We start from the raw sequence: 19,427 nt of genomic DNA on the forward strand, positions 1-19,427 counted from the left end.
CTTTGTCTTCAGCGGTTGTGTCGGGAAGGTGAGCATCATAGAATGCCAATTTAATAGAAGAAAGTATTTTTGCATTGAGGCAATACTTGAGTGGAAGCCCAATGTCCTTCTGCTAACTTAATACTAAACCTATAAATATAGGCTCATAGATCTATTTCCCCATCCTCATATAAATATATGTGCATATGTACGTGTCTTTATCTAGACCTCTATAAATGTTCTTTGCCTCCCATTATAGAGACATTTTGTATCTGTCAATGCCATTAGTAATTTACCCATTTCATGCTTGACCATGTAGGGAGGCACACCTTTGCATGACCAACAACAGATATTTGCAAAACCAAAGCAAGTCCTTCACCATCTAGAAGCTTCTTGTTTCGCTCTAGCTGTTAGTACTGTACATGCAATGAGAGTTGCTAATAGCATTCTTTGAGGCAAGACTGGAACTGTTTTGTATACTGAATTTATGCTCGAAATATCACTTAGCATAGCTTTCAGCCCATAAAATACTATACTTGTTACACAAGAGTCCTTGATGGCCCGATGGGTTAAGGACTGAGCTGCTAACCCGAAGGCCGGGAGATCTGCTCAGGTAAGGATTACAGCCTCGGAAGTCCTGTGGGACAATTGTACTTGGTCTTTGTGGGATCTGGAATCTACTTGACAGCAGACACCAATGACAACAATAACATGCTTGTTACATAGGTGAACATGTTTTTCAATGCTATTATTTTGCTTGCCCTGCTGAAGGTATAATTTATAATGTGAGGCTTCAAAATTAATATAATCATAGTGAGGGAAGGACCTAGTTTTGTGCCTGAATGGCCGTTTAATTAACCCCATTTACAATATTTTTAAAGGAACCCTGTTCCTTTAAACAGTAGTGGTTCCGAGTTCCTTTAGAGTAGTGGTTTCAAGTTCAGCTGCAACCCACAAGGTCAGCAGTTGGAAACCATCAGTAGCTCCTCGGGAGAAAGACAAGGCTTTCTACTTCAGAATTAGAGTCTTGGGAACTCACAGGGGCAGTTCTAGCCTGTCCTACAGGGTCACTATGAGTCGGCTATTTTTTTTAAGACTTTTGAGTTTTCCTTTGCTTTCTATTTGGAGTGGGGCAAGGAAATAACTTCCATACGAACAAGGCTAACACAGAACTAAAATTTATCTGTATGTATTCTGAAACTGCCTTCTCCAATATTATTTTCAAATTTCCAACAGGTTGTCCGAAGATATATCCTGGGTTCAGTTGTTGATAGTGAAAAGAACTACGTAGATGCTCTTAAGAGGATTTTAGAGGTAATAAAATGTCACCATACATTTTATATGTATTTATATTTACATGTGAATATATAAAATAGACCATTTTTACACATGTGGAATTTTGCTACATATGAGTGTATATGATTATGTCAGCATTTAACCATTAAGATATGCAAGTCTTCGAAAGTATCAATAGAATATTAGTATTGTATCTATGTGTTGGACATCAAAGTCATAATTTTTAAAATAAATATAAATGTTATGCAAATGAATTCTATAAACTTTTTATGCAAATATTCTTTTTCTGCCCTTTGATATGTCTGTACGACCTTGCATTTATCCTTGCCCTAGCAATACGAGAAACCACTATCTGAGATGGAGCCAAAGATTCTGAGTGAAAGGAAACTGAAGATGGTGTTTTACCGGGTTAAAGAGATCCTGCAGTGCCATTCCATGTTTCAGATCGCACTGGCCAGTCGGGTATCTGAGTGGGATTCTGTGGAAACGATTGGTGATGTCTTCGTGGCTTCGGTAACTAAGTGGGGCACCAGTCCCTCGGTGGGGTTCTCCACACACTCGAGTCGGCTTTGCCTACCTAAGTTGATGTGTGGAAATGTTTGTCTTCTGCCCTAACAAGAAGATCAGCGTTCTTTCCATAAAAAACACTTAAGGGGACAAGTAGATAGCTCAAACTCCTGTGGTTCAAGAATGTACATTATTTCAAAAAATGATCCTTATTTCAGACTCAAAGGGATATTTTCCAAGGAGATCAAGATAAATATCCAGACACCAATGAGCACAGATACGTTTAAAATGCTTTAAAACAGATGTTTCCTCAGTTTTGGATACATGATTATAAAGGTTAATAATGAGTTTTTCCTTTAGAACTAGGGCTGTAGATGATATTGTAGAATTTTTATATTTAAGCTTTCTCGCATTAGGCTGCCTGTCTTATAGACAGTACACTTGCTGTGTACACACTTCTCCACGCCCAGTAACCTTTGAAATGTGTTCTGGGGAAAAACTCTAGATGTTATTCTCAAGTTCGTACTTTCTGATCTAGTTGTGAAAATACATCCTTTCAGCCCTAAACTGTGACACAGGATATAATGGAATGCAAGCTGATGCAGCACAATGCCCAATGAATGGTTGTATTAACATTTCTTGGCAGAGGAAGTGGTTAGCTTCCTGGGAAATATCAGCAACCAGAGTCTGCATCAGGCAGCATGGAGTCAACTTGTGATTTGTCTATTGGTTAGATTTTTTATGTAGATGTAGAAAATTAAAGATGTAACAGCTGGACTCTATAACTGTTTTAAGATAGTGATGCTTTTCCAGAGCTATATGCTTAGGAGTTGTTTATTTGTTTTAAGTTAATTGAATGCTGTGAGGATAATTGGGAACCCTTTTTATATATAATTTCTGTGTGTGCCTGATGCTGTGTATCAATTGCAGGATGCTTTGAAAGTCACCTGGAGACAAAGTTAATGACTAAAATAATTGCACTTTTCTCTATATGCCTTTCATGGATCTTTAGATATATATATATTTTAAAAAAACAGAAATAATTGACTATTTAAAGATGATACATTTTGTTGTTTCTGCTACTTTCTATTTCAGTTTCAACATTCACTGTATCTCTCTTCTAAAAATGTTTCCTTTGCGAAGTTTTTTGGTTTTTTTAAAATTAAAGACATTTTAAAACCACCAGTGATTGAGATGGAAGCCCTTCCTCTCTGACAGCCACATCAGCCCTCCACAGGCACATCAGCTCCTGCCACCTGGCCCAGAGGCTGTGTGGAATATTACAAGCATAGAATGGAATCACTTTCCTTTCTTTGATTGCTGATAACCAAGGACACATTTTTCTGCCACTTCCAATGTGTAGGGATCAGTGCTCTCTCTCCTGGTACATTTCCAGAAAAAGGTTAAGACGTGTTTGCCAATATAGTGTGGCTGCCTTGCAGTAGGGCCCACCAAGTTAGGACTGGTAGAAATTTAAAGAAAAACATCTCTAAACCTCTTTTTAAGTCATCTTGTTGGGTGGGAAGCTTTGAACTGAAGCCCATGCTGGCCTGGTTTTGAACATTGAAGCCTGAAAGTGCATCATACTAGTTAGCATCGAATGGACTCCCAACTCCCAGTGACTCTGTAGTGGGCAGAGTAGAACTGTGGCTTTCACAATAGATTGCCAGACTTTTCTTCTCTGGCACCTCTAGGTGGGCTCAAACCTTCAACCTTTCAGTTAGCAGCTGAGCATGTTAACTGTTTTCATCACCCAGGAACTCCAAGAATGCATTGGGATCAGCAAACTGAGTGTCAAGAAGCCATTTAAACAAGCTTGCTTAAAGGAAAAAAGTCATGCATGTTTCAAAATAAAGTTTATCCCCTGACAACACCAGAAAGATTTAAAGTTTATTCCTAGAGCAGGAATCAAGTGGTTTCTTTTGATTTTAAATAGGAAAAGGGAGCACGTGGACGCTATATAATATTAATATGTCTCAATTCCCACCTATATTTCAGTTTTCTAAATCCATGGTACTGGACGCTTACAGTGAATTTGTAAATAACTTTAGCACCGCTGTGGCAATCTTAAAGAAATCGTGTGCTTCAAAGCCCGCTTTTCTCGAATTCCTGAAGGTAAGCCCACTGTTCTTCCCTTCCTGTGTTCTTCATCCTCTGATGGCAGGTCCCCCTCAAATGACTCATAAGGAACCTTCACCAGCCTCTGCCTCTGAATGTTTAAGGTCATCGATTATGAAACGTTCTGTGCCAACAGACACTAGGTACTGGATTAGTCCTGGAAATGAGGACAGATGCAGTTTGCATAGCTTTTGGAAAATAACTTTTGGGTGCAGCCAACTGAGTTCTGGCTGGATAGATGTAGTGATAGGCGGACAGCTAGGATCAGAGGCCCAAAGAAAGTGACCCTTTTCTTCCTGTCTTTGGGTTGGTGTGCAGAATAACAGGAACATACCATTGAGGTTCTGGGTTGGACAGGGGGCCTCTTTGATGTCAGAGTGGTAAGCAAGAGCCTGGAAATCCATGCTCCCCTAAGGACGTTTGCTTTTGTGTTCCTCTGATGTTAAGTGGAGAGAACTGATAACCTTCCTCTAAGAGTGACTTTGAAGTTATGAATGTGTTTACCCCCACCCCAACTTCCTTTAAAAAAATCCGAATGAATCTTGACATACAGTGTTTAATCAGCTGGCAGTGCTTTTCCCAGGGCATAGATGGATATCACATCCTGTGACGTAAATATGGCAGGAGAGTGCTGCGCACTGGAACCAAACTAAAATTCCTCTTTGCAAAGCTAGAGCCATCCCCAGTAGAGTCTCATCTGTATGAGGCTTCAATTTGCATTATAAAACCTTGGAACAAAACCTGTTCTTGTTACAAGAACTGTATTGTTCGAAACCTCTGTTACCTGGGGTGTGTGAGCGCTGGCTAAGTGCTCTTGCCAACAGCAGTGTTTCATTGCAGCCACAGGCTTGTTTCTCCTTCTGTATTATTTGGTAGTGCAGATTCCTGCTATGACGAGAACATGGTAGGCAGCCAGTGATGAAGCTTTGCTGAGTGACTGAATCGGTTCCCCCCTTTGAAGGGTTGTGGTACCCTGTGTACTTTTTACCTGACAGCATTTCTTTCTCTCTGTGTGGGGTATGTGGGGGGGGGGCAGGGGGCAGGGACATAGATCGGATTAAAATTTTATTTCTCCTGATGACTTCATTATTGTCTTTTTTTGACACTGCTGATAAGGAAGATTCCAACCTGGGTAGTGACAGCAATGCCCAGTGACAAATATCCTACCAGGAGCCTCTCTCCCTGTTCTGACACCCCATCCCCCAACTGCCACCTTCTCCTGTCACACTTCCAACAACACTGGAAGCTAGATGTTTCTAACCCCTGGTTATCGTTAGCAGAAATGTAGCTGCAGAGAAAGGTTAAATTACTCACCCAGTTCATACAGCTGGTACCGAGTCACCAGGGCAAGCTTTGGCCTGCGCTCTTTCTTCTGCACAGCCCAGCAGCCGTAGTGCAAGCTCAGGACATGGCCCACGGGTCTTTGCTTCAGGCATAGCCCAACATGGTTTAAGGTGCTCTGTTAGGGGGGTGAAAGAATTGCTCTGGTTGCCAGCCTGCAAGATGACAGACCTTAGGCATTGGGGGTTGCTTCAACCCTAGCAAAGGACCAGTTGCCCTGGGCAACAAGTGGCAAGTCCCTGTGTTTCAGAAAAGAACTGTGCTTCATGGAGTGCCCAGTGTTCAGAAGAAAAGTCTAGGTTCACATAGCTAACATGCTCACCACTAACAGAAAGGTGGGGTGTCCATGCCACCCACAGGCTCCTCGGAAGAAAGGCCTGGAGGTGGAATTCTAAAAAAATCAAAATCAGTTCAGCCACTGAAGTCCCTGTGGAGCACAGTGTACTTGTGAGGTTGCCCTGAGTCAGCTTGTCAACTCCATGGTGACTGACATGAACAAAAACAAACACTAGAAGGGTCTGCGTCCCTCTCCTGGGGGCAAACTCCACCAGCAGTACCACATCCAGTGCCACCTCCCTCAGGCTAAGTATTTCTTGCCCAGAAGTATTGTCCTGCCACACCATGATCAATAGCTACGGTAGAGAATTCTCACCCACAAGAGGTGTAGAAAATATGTTAAAACACATTTTGATGACATTTCTTCAATGAGTAAAAACCCCAAGCTTTAGTGAACATGGCAAGGTTGTGGGTTCTTCCTCCCCGTTTCGTTCTTCTGAGAACTGTCATGTGCTGTGTTGAGTTGGCCTCCTTAAAGCTTGGGGAGGACACTGCTCTCCTGGCTGTGAGCCAACCGGTGAACTTTCTCCTTGCAGCAGTGCCAGGAATCAAGTCCGGACCGAATCACACTCTCTAGCTTGATGATGAAACCAATCCAGAGATTTCCACAGTTCATTCTTCTACTCCAGGTAAGTGGCATTGTGTATCTTGAATTTAGTTAGAGCTATAACATCGTGTTTTGTTTTCACATTTTCAAGTGTAACTGAACGTGTAGACAGTAGCTTCCCCTCCCCATGCTTCAATTCTTCCCTGGTCAGGTCACTTAAGGTCATAGCTGGAAGGACTCAGTCTGCTGGGAGCCCCAGCCTAAGGGAGCTCTTGGGCCTCCTTAGTCCCAGGAGGCCTGACCTTGGGAGGGAACGGAACTGGACAGGAAAGCTGTCACGTGTGTCCTTGATGCTCTTGTCCCCTCAGGCAGCCCTCCCATGCACTGTGTCACAGCGGCACGGGCACCTTTGTGACCCAGCAATGTAGGAGGCGTACATGAGCTGTGGGATATTGGTGCCCTCCCTTGATGGACGAGTGTGCTGGTCTAGAAGAATGTGGGGGGGATGATCCACTTCTTTGTGCCCAGAGGGAACACTGACCTAAGAATCAGGGATAACAAGGTGAACAAGAGCCTCCTTGTTAAAATTAAGAGTAGACATATTTGTTGCTCTAAACAGTAAAAGTAACCTGAAATGTTCGATGAGACATAAGTATTCCCTTCTTGGAGAACCGCTGCCCTGTGTTTGGTGCATTCTAAGTGAGCATGGACCACGACTTTTAACTCTGCCTTTGAGCTCCGAGACGTTCTGTCAGGTGCATTGATTGGGCACTTGCCCAACTGCCATTGAGGCAATTCCAACACACGGCGACCCCCTGTGTGTCAGAGTGCAACACAGGGGGCACCTCCGGTTCAGCTCGTGCTGTGTTTAAATGGCATACAGGTGAAAATTACAGTTTAAAGGAGACCACTCTGGTTTGGGCCTCTGTCCCTTGCTGAACGATGGCTCCCTTTGGAGCCCTTCAGCTTGATTTTTTTCCCTAAGTAAATGAAAGGGGCTTTGCTTGACTTGATTAAAGAGGAATTAGTGAAATTGCCCCTAGAAATAAGCAGCTGTCAGTTGTGAAATATTGCTAACCTCCCTTTGATTTCTTTTAAATACCTGACCAAATCTGAGACAGACATCTGCTTTTTACATAAGAACCATAACCATCTGAAAATAGATGGTTATACACTAAAATATTGATATTGGCTATTTCTGCAGTTAGGCTTTATGGTGATTTCATTTTCTCCCTTTAAAAATATGTTCAAATATATGTACAGTTAACCTATTTTAGAGTATTATTAACAAGAATTATTTTTTCCCTAGAATCTAAGTAGCCAGGAAACTATGCTTTAAAATTTAGTCCTTACATTGACAAAATTTACTGAACTCTCCAGATGTGCAGGGCACTGTAGGGCGATAGCAATAAACATGAAAGATACAGTTTCTTATATGAAAAGTTTCTTCTGAGTTGTGAAATGGTTAAGTGCTGGGCCACTGACCGAAGCAATAGAGAGAGAGGTCAGGCCATCCGCTTCCCCAAGGTCACAACAGCCATGAACACCATATGGAGGGGAGGGTACTGTGAACCACCTGGGGGCGCCATTCGTCGGAATCCACTCAACAGCAACCAGTTTCGTTTTCATTTATTTTCTTGTGGTGAAGAAGAGAGTTATCAAACAGCTAATTAGTTAATTCTTTAATTACACTTGTCATAAGTGTGCACAGTGAGCCCAACATCAGTGCTGTGAGAGCTTTGCAGCCTGGGGACCTCAGACACCTATGTAATGCCTTGTCCCCACGAGTCATGCTGCTGTACAGTGATGCATTGTTAGGTGTGTTCATTCTGCTCTGAGGAGGAACGGGAAAATTGTTGGGCTTTTATGATTTATCAGAGTAGTTTCTTAAAAAAATTTTTTTTTTACCTTATTAAATGTAGGTTTATTTTTTTAATCTAGTTTCCTAGCTTTGGGTTAAATGTGAAGAAAATAACAGCAATTATTTTGCCAGGGTATTTTTCAAATAAGTATATATATTTGAATATATATCTCTGTCTATCTACATAGATACATATATACATACAGAAATGGTGGGGAAACCAAGCCATAGAAAGCAAAAGCAGCAGATAGTTATCGCCCCTCAGATAGTTAGCCAGTGAGCAAGGTCAAGGTCGCATGTCCTCACTTAGCCCTTGTGGAGCTCTTTCAAAAGTGTGCCTCTCTTTTTGGTTCACTTATTCTCTTCAGATGTCTCTGGAAAAGAGGTGACCATTTCCTTTTGAGGAATTGTAAACTGAGGCTTATATACGTTAAATGATTTGACCAAGGCCACGCACCGGCTCAGTGGAAGTGCTGAAGTTCTAAGGTGGTTGTCTGGCTTCCAATCCAGCCCCTAGGTGGGCGTATCGGTGGGGGAAGCAGTGTACAAGCCAACTGTGGAGGACTTAAATTACCCTGTGTGATTCAAATGTTTAAAAATGGGCTCTTGTAAGAAATTCACTCTTATCTTTTTTCTACTTTCCTCTAAACACATTCACGGAGGGGGAATAGGTTAAAGTTCACAGACTCTGAATTCTAGGTATAATACACTCAAAAAATTGTGACTTTAAAGCACTTCTGCTTAACATGCTCTAGGAAGTTCTTCCAAATGACTGCTCATAGATTTATTTTGGTGGATTTATACAGAAGTTTTTTCTTCCTTTTTTCCCTCCTCTTCCCCACTCATGGCATTTTAAGACTTCTCTTTGAATTTTCCACAGATGACTCACTCACGTCTTAAGCAGATCACATTCTTCAGTGTAATCTAAGGATGTATCCCAGAATGAAATTGCTGGCCCCAGATTTATGGGAAGCGTTTTCTCTCCTGTCCATTTTTGCCCCTTGCCATATGTAATTACTTAATTGCTCATGGACATTAGAAAAGCTGGGTCCACGTTAGTAACAGCACTGTTGAAGTGAGACAAGTGTAGTTACTCAGTGCGAGGTGCACATGTGGATGTGGCCCCCGAGTCAGTTGCTGGATGATGACGTTAAAGAGGCACTTGACTTATTAAGGGAAGAGAATTGCCAATCACTCTCTCCTGCGTTCTGTTCAATTACCCCCACTGGGTATGGACACAATGGAGCTACTGTGGAAGTCTAGTTTCTTTTAGCCACGTCTTCTTGAATGTATCCAGTGGTTCTGAGCTGGGTTACAAGTTGGGCTGGAAGGTCAGCAGTGTGAATCCACCAACTGCCCCTTGGGGGAAACCTGAGTCTTTCTGCTCGACCCAACATTGTCACCTTCAGAAACCCACCATGACATTTGATTCTGTCCCGAGGACTGCTGTGAGTTGGAATCGATTTGCTGGCGGTGATGATGGTGGTGTGGTAGCCTTTGAATAATCCAGCAATCTTTTTTTTCCAATCATTTTATTGGGGGCTCATTCAACTCTTATCACAATCCATCCATCCATCCATCCATTGTGTCAAGTACATTTTTATATTTTTTGCCCCCATTATTCTCAAAACAATTGCTTTCCACTTGGGCTCTTGGAATCAGCTCCTCATTTTTTCCCTCTCCCTCCCCACTTCCCTCTCCCTCATGAACCCTTAATAATTTATAAATTATTATTATTTTGTCATATCTTATACTGTCCGACGTCTCCCTTTACCCACTTTTCTGTTGTCCATCCCCCAGGGAGGAAGTAATATGTAGATTCTTGTGATCGGTTCCCCCTTTCTACCCCACCCTTCCTCCACCCTCCCAGTATTTCCACTCACTACTGGTCCTGAAGGGATCATATGTCCTGGATTCCCTGTGTTTCCAGTTCCTATCTGAACCAGTGTACATCCTCTGGTCTAGCCAGGTTTGTAAGGTAGAATTGGAGTCATGCACGTGGGTGGGGGAGGAAGCATTTAAGAACTAGAGGAAAGTTGTATGTTTCATCGTTACTACACTGCACCCTGACTGGCTTGTCTCCCACGCGACCCTTCTGTAAGGGGATGCCCAGTTGACCTTCAGATGGGCTTTGGGTTCCCTCTCTGCACTCCGCCTCATTCACAGTGATTTGAATTTTTGTTCTTTGATTCCTGATACCCCATCCCATCGATACCTCGTGATCACACAGGCTGGTGTGCTTTTCCATGTGGGTTTTGTTGCTTCTCAGCTAGGGGACAACACTGGAGACACAGTGTGGGAATTGCTCCTGATCTGACCCCACCACACCGAAGCAAAACACCAAGGGCGTCGAACAGAACAGCAAGGGGAACAGAGCAAGGAAGTCCCAAGGGATTACCAAAAATATACTTTGGGGCCAGGGCGTGCGTGACACCCCATCAGACTCCTCCAGGAAACACTCCTAAAGGCCAACACACAGACCTTTAACTATTTACAGGTTGTTTTATTTTTTTGTCATTGGTTTTGCTGTTGTTGTTTTGTTTTCTGTTGTTGCTTTGTTTTGCTCTGTCTTGTTTTTGTGCATATTAATCCAGCAATCTTACTCACTGCTAGTTCTTACTCTAGTTCTGTGGTCTTAACATGCCCTTATCGAAGTTAGCTCTTATCTGACCTCTCCACTTGGCAGTTGCTATGACACTGCAGCTCTGCAGAACTGGAGATTAAGCTGACGGAATCACGTCTGGCTTTTCTGTCAGAGACAATCAACTGCTAGGTGACCTGGGGGTGCTTCCCAGCATTCCACCTATCATTCAACAGACCTTTTTCTCTGCTGTGTGGTACAAAAAGAAAGTGATAATTCAGGGTAGCAAATAAATAAGTTGAACTTCATCTTCTCCGGTATGGCCTTGCTCATGGGGCAGCTGAGCCCATGCAGAATGCTGGTGGCGAGTGTGGGGGGCACTTCGCCATGGAAACTGTGTTTAGCTGCTCAGCTTTGCCTATGTGTGATGTTTTTTCTGTAACTGGTGGGCTAATTCTGTTCTGTACACTAGCAGTATATAGTGGTAGTACCAGAATTCGTTTCTAGTTTTATTCCTTCCTTTTTTAATACAACTTGACATGATTCATAGGGAAACCCATACAGACAGAGCAGTGTGTGTTACCCATTCATCTGGAAGCATTTAACCATCTAGGCAGTGTTTTTACCAGGGTATAAAAAAAATTACGTAAAGTTGGAGGCATTGTGAAATTCCATTGCTGCTTAACTCACATCAATTCAACAGAGCTAAATAAGGAGCTCCATTTCGTTCTGAAGAAGATGCATTCAACTCAATAGATTTCCTCTTTCAAAAAAACAGTATCTGTGAAAGCATGTTGAACAATAGAAGGCCCGGTATAAAAATCAAGATGTATAATTATGTATGTATATCTCTATATATTTTGTAAGGTTTTTCATATCTAACATTTTAGTTAATCTTTTATTTGTGATTGTATCACTCTGTACTATATAACCTCCTTACAACCTCATTTTGCTTATATGTACATATGCATTAGTGACGCAGAAAACTCTGTGTCCATCACAGAATGGCCTCAAGTTCCTTTTTTTTTTTTCAGTATAGGTGTGTGTGTGTGTGTGTGTGTGGTGTGTGTGTATGTGTCAGAGGGCGAGGCACTCAAGCGAGCCATTATGAAAGGGTGATCCTACCATGTAGTCAAAACTCTGGTAAAGAAACAAAGGCTACACATTTTCATTTGGAAGCTGGTCTCTGAAAAAGCTGGGAGAAGTTTAGAGAGCAGCCAGTTGGCAGTGATGACGAAACAGTTTGGGAAAAGGTATCAACAAAGGTGCACCACTCAAAGAATGTAACCAATGCCATGCAGAGGCTGGGGGGCTGATCCTTATTTTGCTCTTGTATCTTCCCCCAAAAACCATAAATTAAAAGCTAGCTAGACCCACCCATGCACGGGTCCTGTTGTTGTCAGGTGCTGTCCAGCCAGTTCTGACCCACAGCAACCCCGTGTACAACAGGACAAAACGCCACCCTCACAGGGATCGCCATTGTGGAGCTCATTGTTTCAGCCTCCGAGTCAATCCATCTCATCCAGGGTCTTCCTCTTCTTCTCTGCCTCCCTGCTCTACCAAGCATGATGCCTTTCTCAGGGACTGGTCTCTCCTGACAAGCTGTTCAAGTACATGAGATGAAGCCTTGCCGTCCTTGCTTCTAAATAGCATTCTGGCTGTGCTTCTGTTTGTTCTTTTGGCAGTCCATGGTACTTTGAGTATTCTTCTCCACCAACACAGTTCAAATGCATTGGTCCAACTCAAATCAAGGAAAAAAAATTGTTATCTTCAACATAGTTACAAAGAGAAAACAGTTTCTAAGATTGGGGTATTTTAGTACTTATAATGTGCTTTATTACAAAATGCTAATATTTTCTCTGTTAACAGTGCCATTTAGTAAGTCAATTTTGTTTTTGCAAAAAGAGCTATTCACATGTTCAGCCAAATTGTGATTCATACAGCTTAGTGTCCTTTCCAATGTGCCTAATTTATTTTTCACTAGAAGTATCTGGTATCCCTGCCATCTTTCCATGTGTCTATTTTTGAATGATGTAATTGTTGGAGATTAGAAGTTTGCATGTGATAACTGCCTACTTCCTTCTACATCAGAAATCACAAATCTACCATTTTGCCTCATTTCTCAAAGGATATGTTGAAGAATACATCCAAAGGACATCCTGACCGGCTTCCTCTTCAGATGGCGCTTACTGAGCTTGAAACATTAGCCGAGAAATTAAATGAAAGGAAAAGAGATGCGGACCAACGCTGTGAAATCAAACAAATAGCAAAAGCCATAAATGAAAGATACTTAAACAAGGTTGAGAAACATTTTTAACTCTATGCTGAATTGATTGTTTTATATTAAACCACCATTACTATTTCAGCCATTTATCACTAATTTTTTGGGAGGGGGGAGATGTCAATAATTCTTATAGCCCAGAGTTCTTCATCGAGGTTAATGGAACCCTTAGGTGGGGCATAGGCGCCTGACAGTTGCATGCAAGGCTTTAATTCTCTGTCTGCTTGGGTATTCGATTCTCAAGTGCATCTAGGACAGTGGTTCTCAGACTTCCTGGTACTGCGCCCATTCGGTGCAGTTCCTTGTGTTGTGGTGACCCCCAACCATAAAATTATTTTCGTTGCTACTTCATAACTATAATTTTGCTACTGTTATGAATCATAATATAAATATCTGACATGCAGGATGTATTTTCATTGTTACAAATTGAACATAACTAAAGCATAGTGATTAATTGCAAAAACAATAAGCAATTATATAGTGTGAAATATTTATTTCTAATTAAAAAGAAATGGAATTGTCTTGAAGCATGGTGTAGCACGGGTGTACCTGCATGTGGGCGGCCCGCCTGGAGACGATAGAGGAGCGTGTCTCTGTTCCTCAGACCCTTGGAAATGGGGGTTTTCCCATGGTCTTAGTCAACCCTGTGAAGAAGTCGTGACCCACAGGTTGAGAACCGCGGCTCTAGGCCCTCATGAAGATGAAGAAGTCTCTCAACTTAATTTTACTTTCAATGAACAATAATTCATTTTAGATAATGATAATACACGTTCAAAATAATTATAGTTTTATTTGTACAATGTATGCATGGGGAAAACTGTTTATTATGAAAAAAAGATGTGTAGTGTATGAATATAGTTCATTTGCAAGGCTCTCTTGCAGCTTTATATTTACAAAATCATCTTCCAATATTTATAATCCATGTCCCATTACCCTTTACCATATTTGCTTCAGGCTTTGCTTGACCCATGGGAAGATCTTAGTGTATGTGAGCAGTGGTAGATAGTAGTATTTGACATTCTGTGTGTACAGAGTAGGCACTGTGAGGTGTATAAAGAGTGGGGACGCATAATTAATAGTACATCAGTACTTGGGCAGAAACTTTCACTTTTCCTGTGAGCATATCCTGTGGGGTTTGCATCTACATTGATAGCTTAGTGCTGGACAGTATATAGATTTAAGACCAGAAGCCCTTAGAAGTCACAAGGTTATGCATGCTAAATTTTCATTTGGGCTACTTTGTATAATAAGTTATGTCTTCTCTATGGTTTTTTCATTTATTAATTAATGCAAAGCATCTTTCCAAAGAAATAGTGTTGTTTTATTTTGGCCCATTGAAATAAAATATGACATAGAGTAAAATGTTAAAATCTTAATTATGTTACCCTGTGGGAAGAGGTAACAACAAAATAATGGTGAAATTATTTAATTGTAAAATAATGGTTTCTAATGGATGCATTCTGTTCTAAATAACAGAATGATTAACTGAAATGAAAATCTGTAGTGAACAAAGCAGCTTCAGAGGAAATACTGAGGAGATGTCATGCCTGGTGGCCGTTGGGTGAGCACTGGACTGCTAACTGCAGTTCAAACCCACTAGGCAGGTGACGCTGTCGGTTCCCCCCAAGATCTCCATATATATCCCACATTTATGGATAGCTGGGAGTTAGCATCAACTAGATGGCAGTGGGGGAATATGTTACATGGTAACGAAAGCTCTTCTTTATTTAATTTTTTTACTATATTAATGGTTTCCACAAAGACCAAACCCCCAAACCAAACTCACTGCCACTGAGTTGGTGCCGATTCACAGCTAGCCTATAAAACCAGAGTAGAAGTGCCCGGGGAGTTTTCAGGTCTTTGACTCTTTAGGGAAACAGAAAGCCCTGTCTTATCCCGAGAAGCTTCAAACTGCTGCCTTTGCAGATCACGCAGACCACAGCCCAGTTCAGAACCACTATGCCAGCAGGGCTCCAGTTGGATTCTACTCACTGTTCAGTGTAACTGCAAACATTGATTTTTAGAAACCATTTAGCAAAATGAAGTCAACTTCCGAACTTCTCTATATGTACCTGCATAAAGTGAGTGATACTATAATAGGGAGTGGGAATATGTGGGTTATCTTTAACGAAAAGAACTATCATATGTTAGCAATGAAAACGCATGTATTTTGCAACATCTTTTTCTTGGTAAAATCCATTGTGGTAACTTTGTCAAATGTCATTTTGAATATTTAGCTTCTCAGCAGTGGAAATAGATACCTCATTCGATCTGATGATATGATAGAAACTGTTTACAATGACAGAGGAGAAATTATTAAAACCAAAGAACGTCGGATCTTCATGTTAAATGATGTATTAATGTGTGCTACAGTAAGTGCACGGTAAGTATGTATTTCATTTACTGTATTAGCTTTATAGTTATGCTATTAGATGTATGTATATCTAAAGAATAAATTAGTAACCATGAATTTGCTCATTCTAGCTGAACTGGTTTGGTCTCTGAAAACTAACACTGTAGGCCTGTGATTAAGGGGACTCTATGGGGCAGTGGTATGCCGCCTTGTGGGGTCACTTTAAGTCAGAATCAACTAGAAGTTACTGATAACAGCATCATCTTCATCTACTAACTAGCAAATATGTGTGCCCCATCTCCCCTCTTTAGAGTCTGAGTCAGAGAAATAGTATAGATTAATGTTTAAGAGGTCTCACTGTGGCGGCAAACTTCTTAGAGCTGTGTGGACCCTCTACCTTCTCATAACTTTGAAAAATTACTCAAGATTCCTAAGCTTCAGACTCCTCATCTGTCAAATAGGGATGATAATAGTCCCAATAATGATGATAATGGCCTCGTTGTTTTAAAGATTAAGGTGAGAAAGCTCACTAAAACTGTTAGTATAGTGCCAGGCACATAGCACTACCTATAATTATTAGTTATTATTTTATTTTATTCCCACTTCTATTGTGCTAGTTATAAAATGTCCAAAAAGATAGAAATTCTAATTTCTCTTGTTTTATTTGACCCTTATCAGTGTCTCTGTCTCTATCTTTGCTGAACATTGGCCCCTGAACATTGGCCTTGCACAGTCTGAATCCATAACTCGAGATTTTTCTCTGTGGAGCATAGAATCCAAAATGGATTTGGCCTCCCACATTCTTTTCAGGAAAAAAACAAACAAAACCAAAACTTACTTTAAAACTTTTGTACTATAGTCCATAATCCGGGATAAAGTATAAGTCTCTGCTTTTGCAGCCCCTCTGGGTTGCGTATCCCCCACTTTGGGAAACACTGGAGTAGAAGAGAGTCCCACGTGCTCCTGCTTTGTGGATGGTGGACTGACTTCATAATGCTGTGAAAGGATCTAACTAGGATTTACCTAATTCAAACTGCTTTAGACTAGTTTAGAGAGGCTTTTTAGAACAATAAATATCAAGTATATGACATGACGTTTCTACTTCTGGTTTTCCAATATAACGTTTCTTAAAAAAACAAAAACGAATTAAACTTAAATTAGCAGGATGGTTTCAAGGTTTATTTGCCCAGAAAACCTCCCCCGGTTCACACAACATCTGTTAATTCCCACTCAGCTGATTGGAGGGCAATGCTGAGTGAGGGAGTCTCGGTTGTCCTGTTTGCAATTGGGGAATAATAATGCTTGCTCTCTGGCCTCAGGGAATGCTTGTGCAGGGATGAAAAACAAGCTTATGTGAGATTATTTTATAAATAAAATTTTTTACAAACTACTGGTGTTTATTTTAAGATTTTGTTCTTATTCTTAATCATCATGTCTCAGAGACTATTGGTAACGACACTGCCTCAGCATCAACGTGAGCTTTAAGAGGAACTGGGCTCGTATCTGTTTTAAGTGTTGGGTTATTAACCACAAGGTTGAAGGTTCAAAACCCACCAGCTACTCTGTGGTATAAAAGATAAGGCTGGCTGCTCCTATAAAGGTTTACAACCTTAGAAACCTTATTTAGAATTGCTATGAGTTCAAATTAACTTGATGGCAGTAGGTCTGTTTAGTAGGGTAGATAACTGTGGGAGTTTTGTAATTTTACTTATTCTTCCAATTAACAGAAAGAATAAGAGTTGATTCTTTAAAAGAGCCCTGGTGGCCCAGTGGTTGAGCACCTGGCTGCTAAGAAAGGTTAGAGTTTAGACCCCCACCAGCCTGGGGGCATCGCCGTTGTACGTTCATGGGCTGTTGACCTGGAGGTCAGTGAGCGAAACCAGCAGCTGCTGTGCCGAAGAGAGGCGTTCTGCTGCTTAGTTACTCGCTCAGAAGTCTACAGGGCCGGTTCTACCCTGTCCAGCCGGTCCCTGTACGTCCAAATGGATGCCCTGGCAATGGGCGGGGTTGCTGTTATCCCTCTAAAGTGGATCCTAGGTTGTAATTGCTCTAACAAGTGCAATAATGAGGAAAAATTCATTTCCCATTCATGTAGCATCAGCATGACAGTTTCAGGGGTATTGCCTTAAGCTGGTGAAGTGAGTCATGTAAGGTGATGGCATAAGAGTATTTTGTGTTAGACTAAAATGTTAAATTTGCTCCCTAAAGATTCCTATTTTAGCCTCTGAGGCCATGAAGAGTCCCAAATCACTTTTTAAGATTGCTAAAGATTCAACCAAGAGGAATAGAGGTTTTGATCAGAACTCATGGACTTGTCCACTGAAAGAAAGAAGAAAACATGAAGGCACACTTAATTCATGGAGTCCGTGCCCTGTTTTCTCCAGGGTCTGACTCTGCTCCCTCCTTCTCCCGTGCCATGTGGCCTGGAGGACAGTGACGCGCCGTGATGTCAGACGGATGTTAGACCACTTGGGTACGAGCCCGCTCCTAATAAGTCACACATTTCATTTTAAGACACAGCAGTGGGCGTCTTGATTAAGCTTGTCTATGTTTTCTTTAATTTTTATCTCACTTGAAGGAAAGCAAAAACATGATTATCTCCAGAAGTCAGAATAATGACTGTTCCTTGAGGCATGGGTTTCCATGAGCACACAGGGTGCGGGTGATGTCACACTTCCTGGACCGGGGAGCAGTTAAAAAGATGTTTGCTTTCTCTGTAGCTCATCCTTAGGCGGCGCATGTGTGTTTTCAGTGTCTCCTAATACTGCATATATGGTGTATTTTATGATGAAAGCAGAATGTTAACTATATAGGGCCTTGGTCTTGGGTCTATATGATTTATATTTATATATGTTCAACAAAATATTTAATTATGTAATATAGTAATTTAATTTTATTAAAATATCTTCGTATTACCATGTGAAGGTAAACAAAGTATTTTAGAGTTAACTCATCTAGAACAATCAGACTGTTTGTTATCCACAGCAGAGGTTTTCCACCTTAATATTATTCTCAGAATGCTTGATAATTTTTGTTCAGATAGTTAGCCTGCTTATCCCTTTTGTACTCTGATGGAAAACAAATTTTTCTGGGAACTATACCACATCACAGTTCTCGCATGAGCTAATTTGGAGCACCAAATGGAAACATTCCATAGGAAAGTCGGACGCACAGTGTTTTGCAAATTAAAATGTTTCTCACTTAAACATCCTCAGGGCTGAAAAGAATCGTAACATATTTACGTCATCAAATAACAATACTTTTGCATGTTTCAGCACCTCACATGACAGCAGTGCTATAATAGCAACCAGCCAAAGATATTTATTAAAATGGAGTGTACCCCTGGGACACGTCGAAGTCGTAGAATACGGCAATAACGAAGGGCCAGGAGAAAGCGGCAGGTACCCCAAAGCGCACTCGCCGGAAAGCCTGGTGGTGGTTGCTCACGCCAAGCCAAGTAAGTGACCTTTTTATTCATGTTCTTGCAAATCCTGGATCCCGTGAAACCTCTGCCATGACTGCACTCCACTTTATCACCCTCTAGTACTGAATTAAAACAGAGTTACGGAATAATCAGAATGCCGGGAAATGCTGTCTGTTGGTTAGTAGCCCTGCACTGGTCTCACCGGTTGCAGCTCCTCCTGTTGGTTCACAGTTCACCACGCTGCCCTTCGGAGCAAGCCTGTCCAGTTCCGGCATATGTTCGGCATGTCTCTCCGCTCACGAGTTCTTCGGCTCGTCTCTTGAGTGCGCGCTGCACTGATGCCTTGGGAATCTTAGAGGTTGTAGACGCTGGTGATTGACGCAGGTCTGTTGCTAACTTGCTGATGATGCGGACTCAGCTGGTTTAATTTCTCATTTCTTTACTTTCCCCATGGCGTTTGTACTTGCCGGAACTTCACAAACTGAAGGGACAGAACGCTATCAAGATACTTTGGGAAGGCTGTGGCAGTCACGTAGTCCTGGGGACGAGTATAGCTGAATAGTGTTCGGACTGCCCTTTTTTAGTGTGATGTGATCATCTCTAGCTCCTCTTCTTTCTTTTTGCTTTTCTAATCAGAAAAACAAGTTATATTTGCTTTTGGTCCTTGGATCCTTTTGGGCTTTGGAGAATTGAAATACAGTGAATTGGGAACCTGCAGTACTCTTTTTTTTTTTTTTTTAACATTTTATTAGGGGCTCATACAACTGTTATCCCAATCCATACACACATCAATTATGTAAAGC

General features: G+C 41.5%; 1 protein-coding gene across 7 annotated transcripts in view; it reads left to right on the forward strand.

Annotated features, from left to right (window-relative positions):
* Positions 1-19,427, forward strand: part of ARHGEF10 (Rho guanine nucleotide exchange factor 10) — a 231,747-nt gene that overhangs the window by 128,738 nt on the left and 83,582 nt on the right. For 6 of the 7 annotated variants that reach the window (XM_004707747.2, XM_045286716.1, XM_045286715.1 and 3 more), the window contains 7 exons: positions 1,216-1,293; positions 1,609-1,788; positions 3,781-3,897; positions 6,114-6,206; positions 12,695-12,865; positions 15,085-15,230; positions 18,476-18,657. In XM_004707747.2, the coding sequence (XP_004707804.2) occupies positions 1,216-1,293; positions 1,609-1,788; positions 3,781-3,897; positions 6,114-6,206; positions 12,695-12,865; positions 15,085-15,230; positions 18,476-18,657 (967 nt within the window). The remainder of the gene's footprint in view (positions 1-1,215; positions 1,294-1,608; positions 1,789-3,780; positions 3,898-6,113; positions 6,207-12,694; positions 12,866-15,084; positions 15,231-18,475; positions 18,658-19,427) is intronic. The other variant, XM_045286714.1, reaches the window with a different exon arrangement.

Source organism: Echinops telfairi, unplaced genomic scaffold (genome assembly GCF_000313985.2).
Source record: "Echinops telfairi isolate 266 unplaced genomic scaffold, ASM31398v2 ScPeMD7_9;HRSCAF=40, whole genome shotgun sequence".
In the NCBI taxonomy this organism is placed as follows: domain Eukaryota; kingdom Metazoa; phylum Chordata; class Mammalia; order Afrosoricida; family Tenrecidae; genus Echinops; species Echinops telfairi.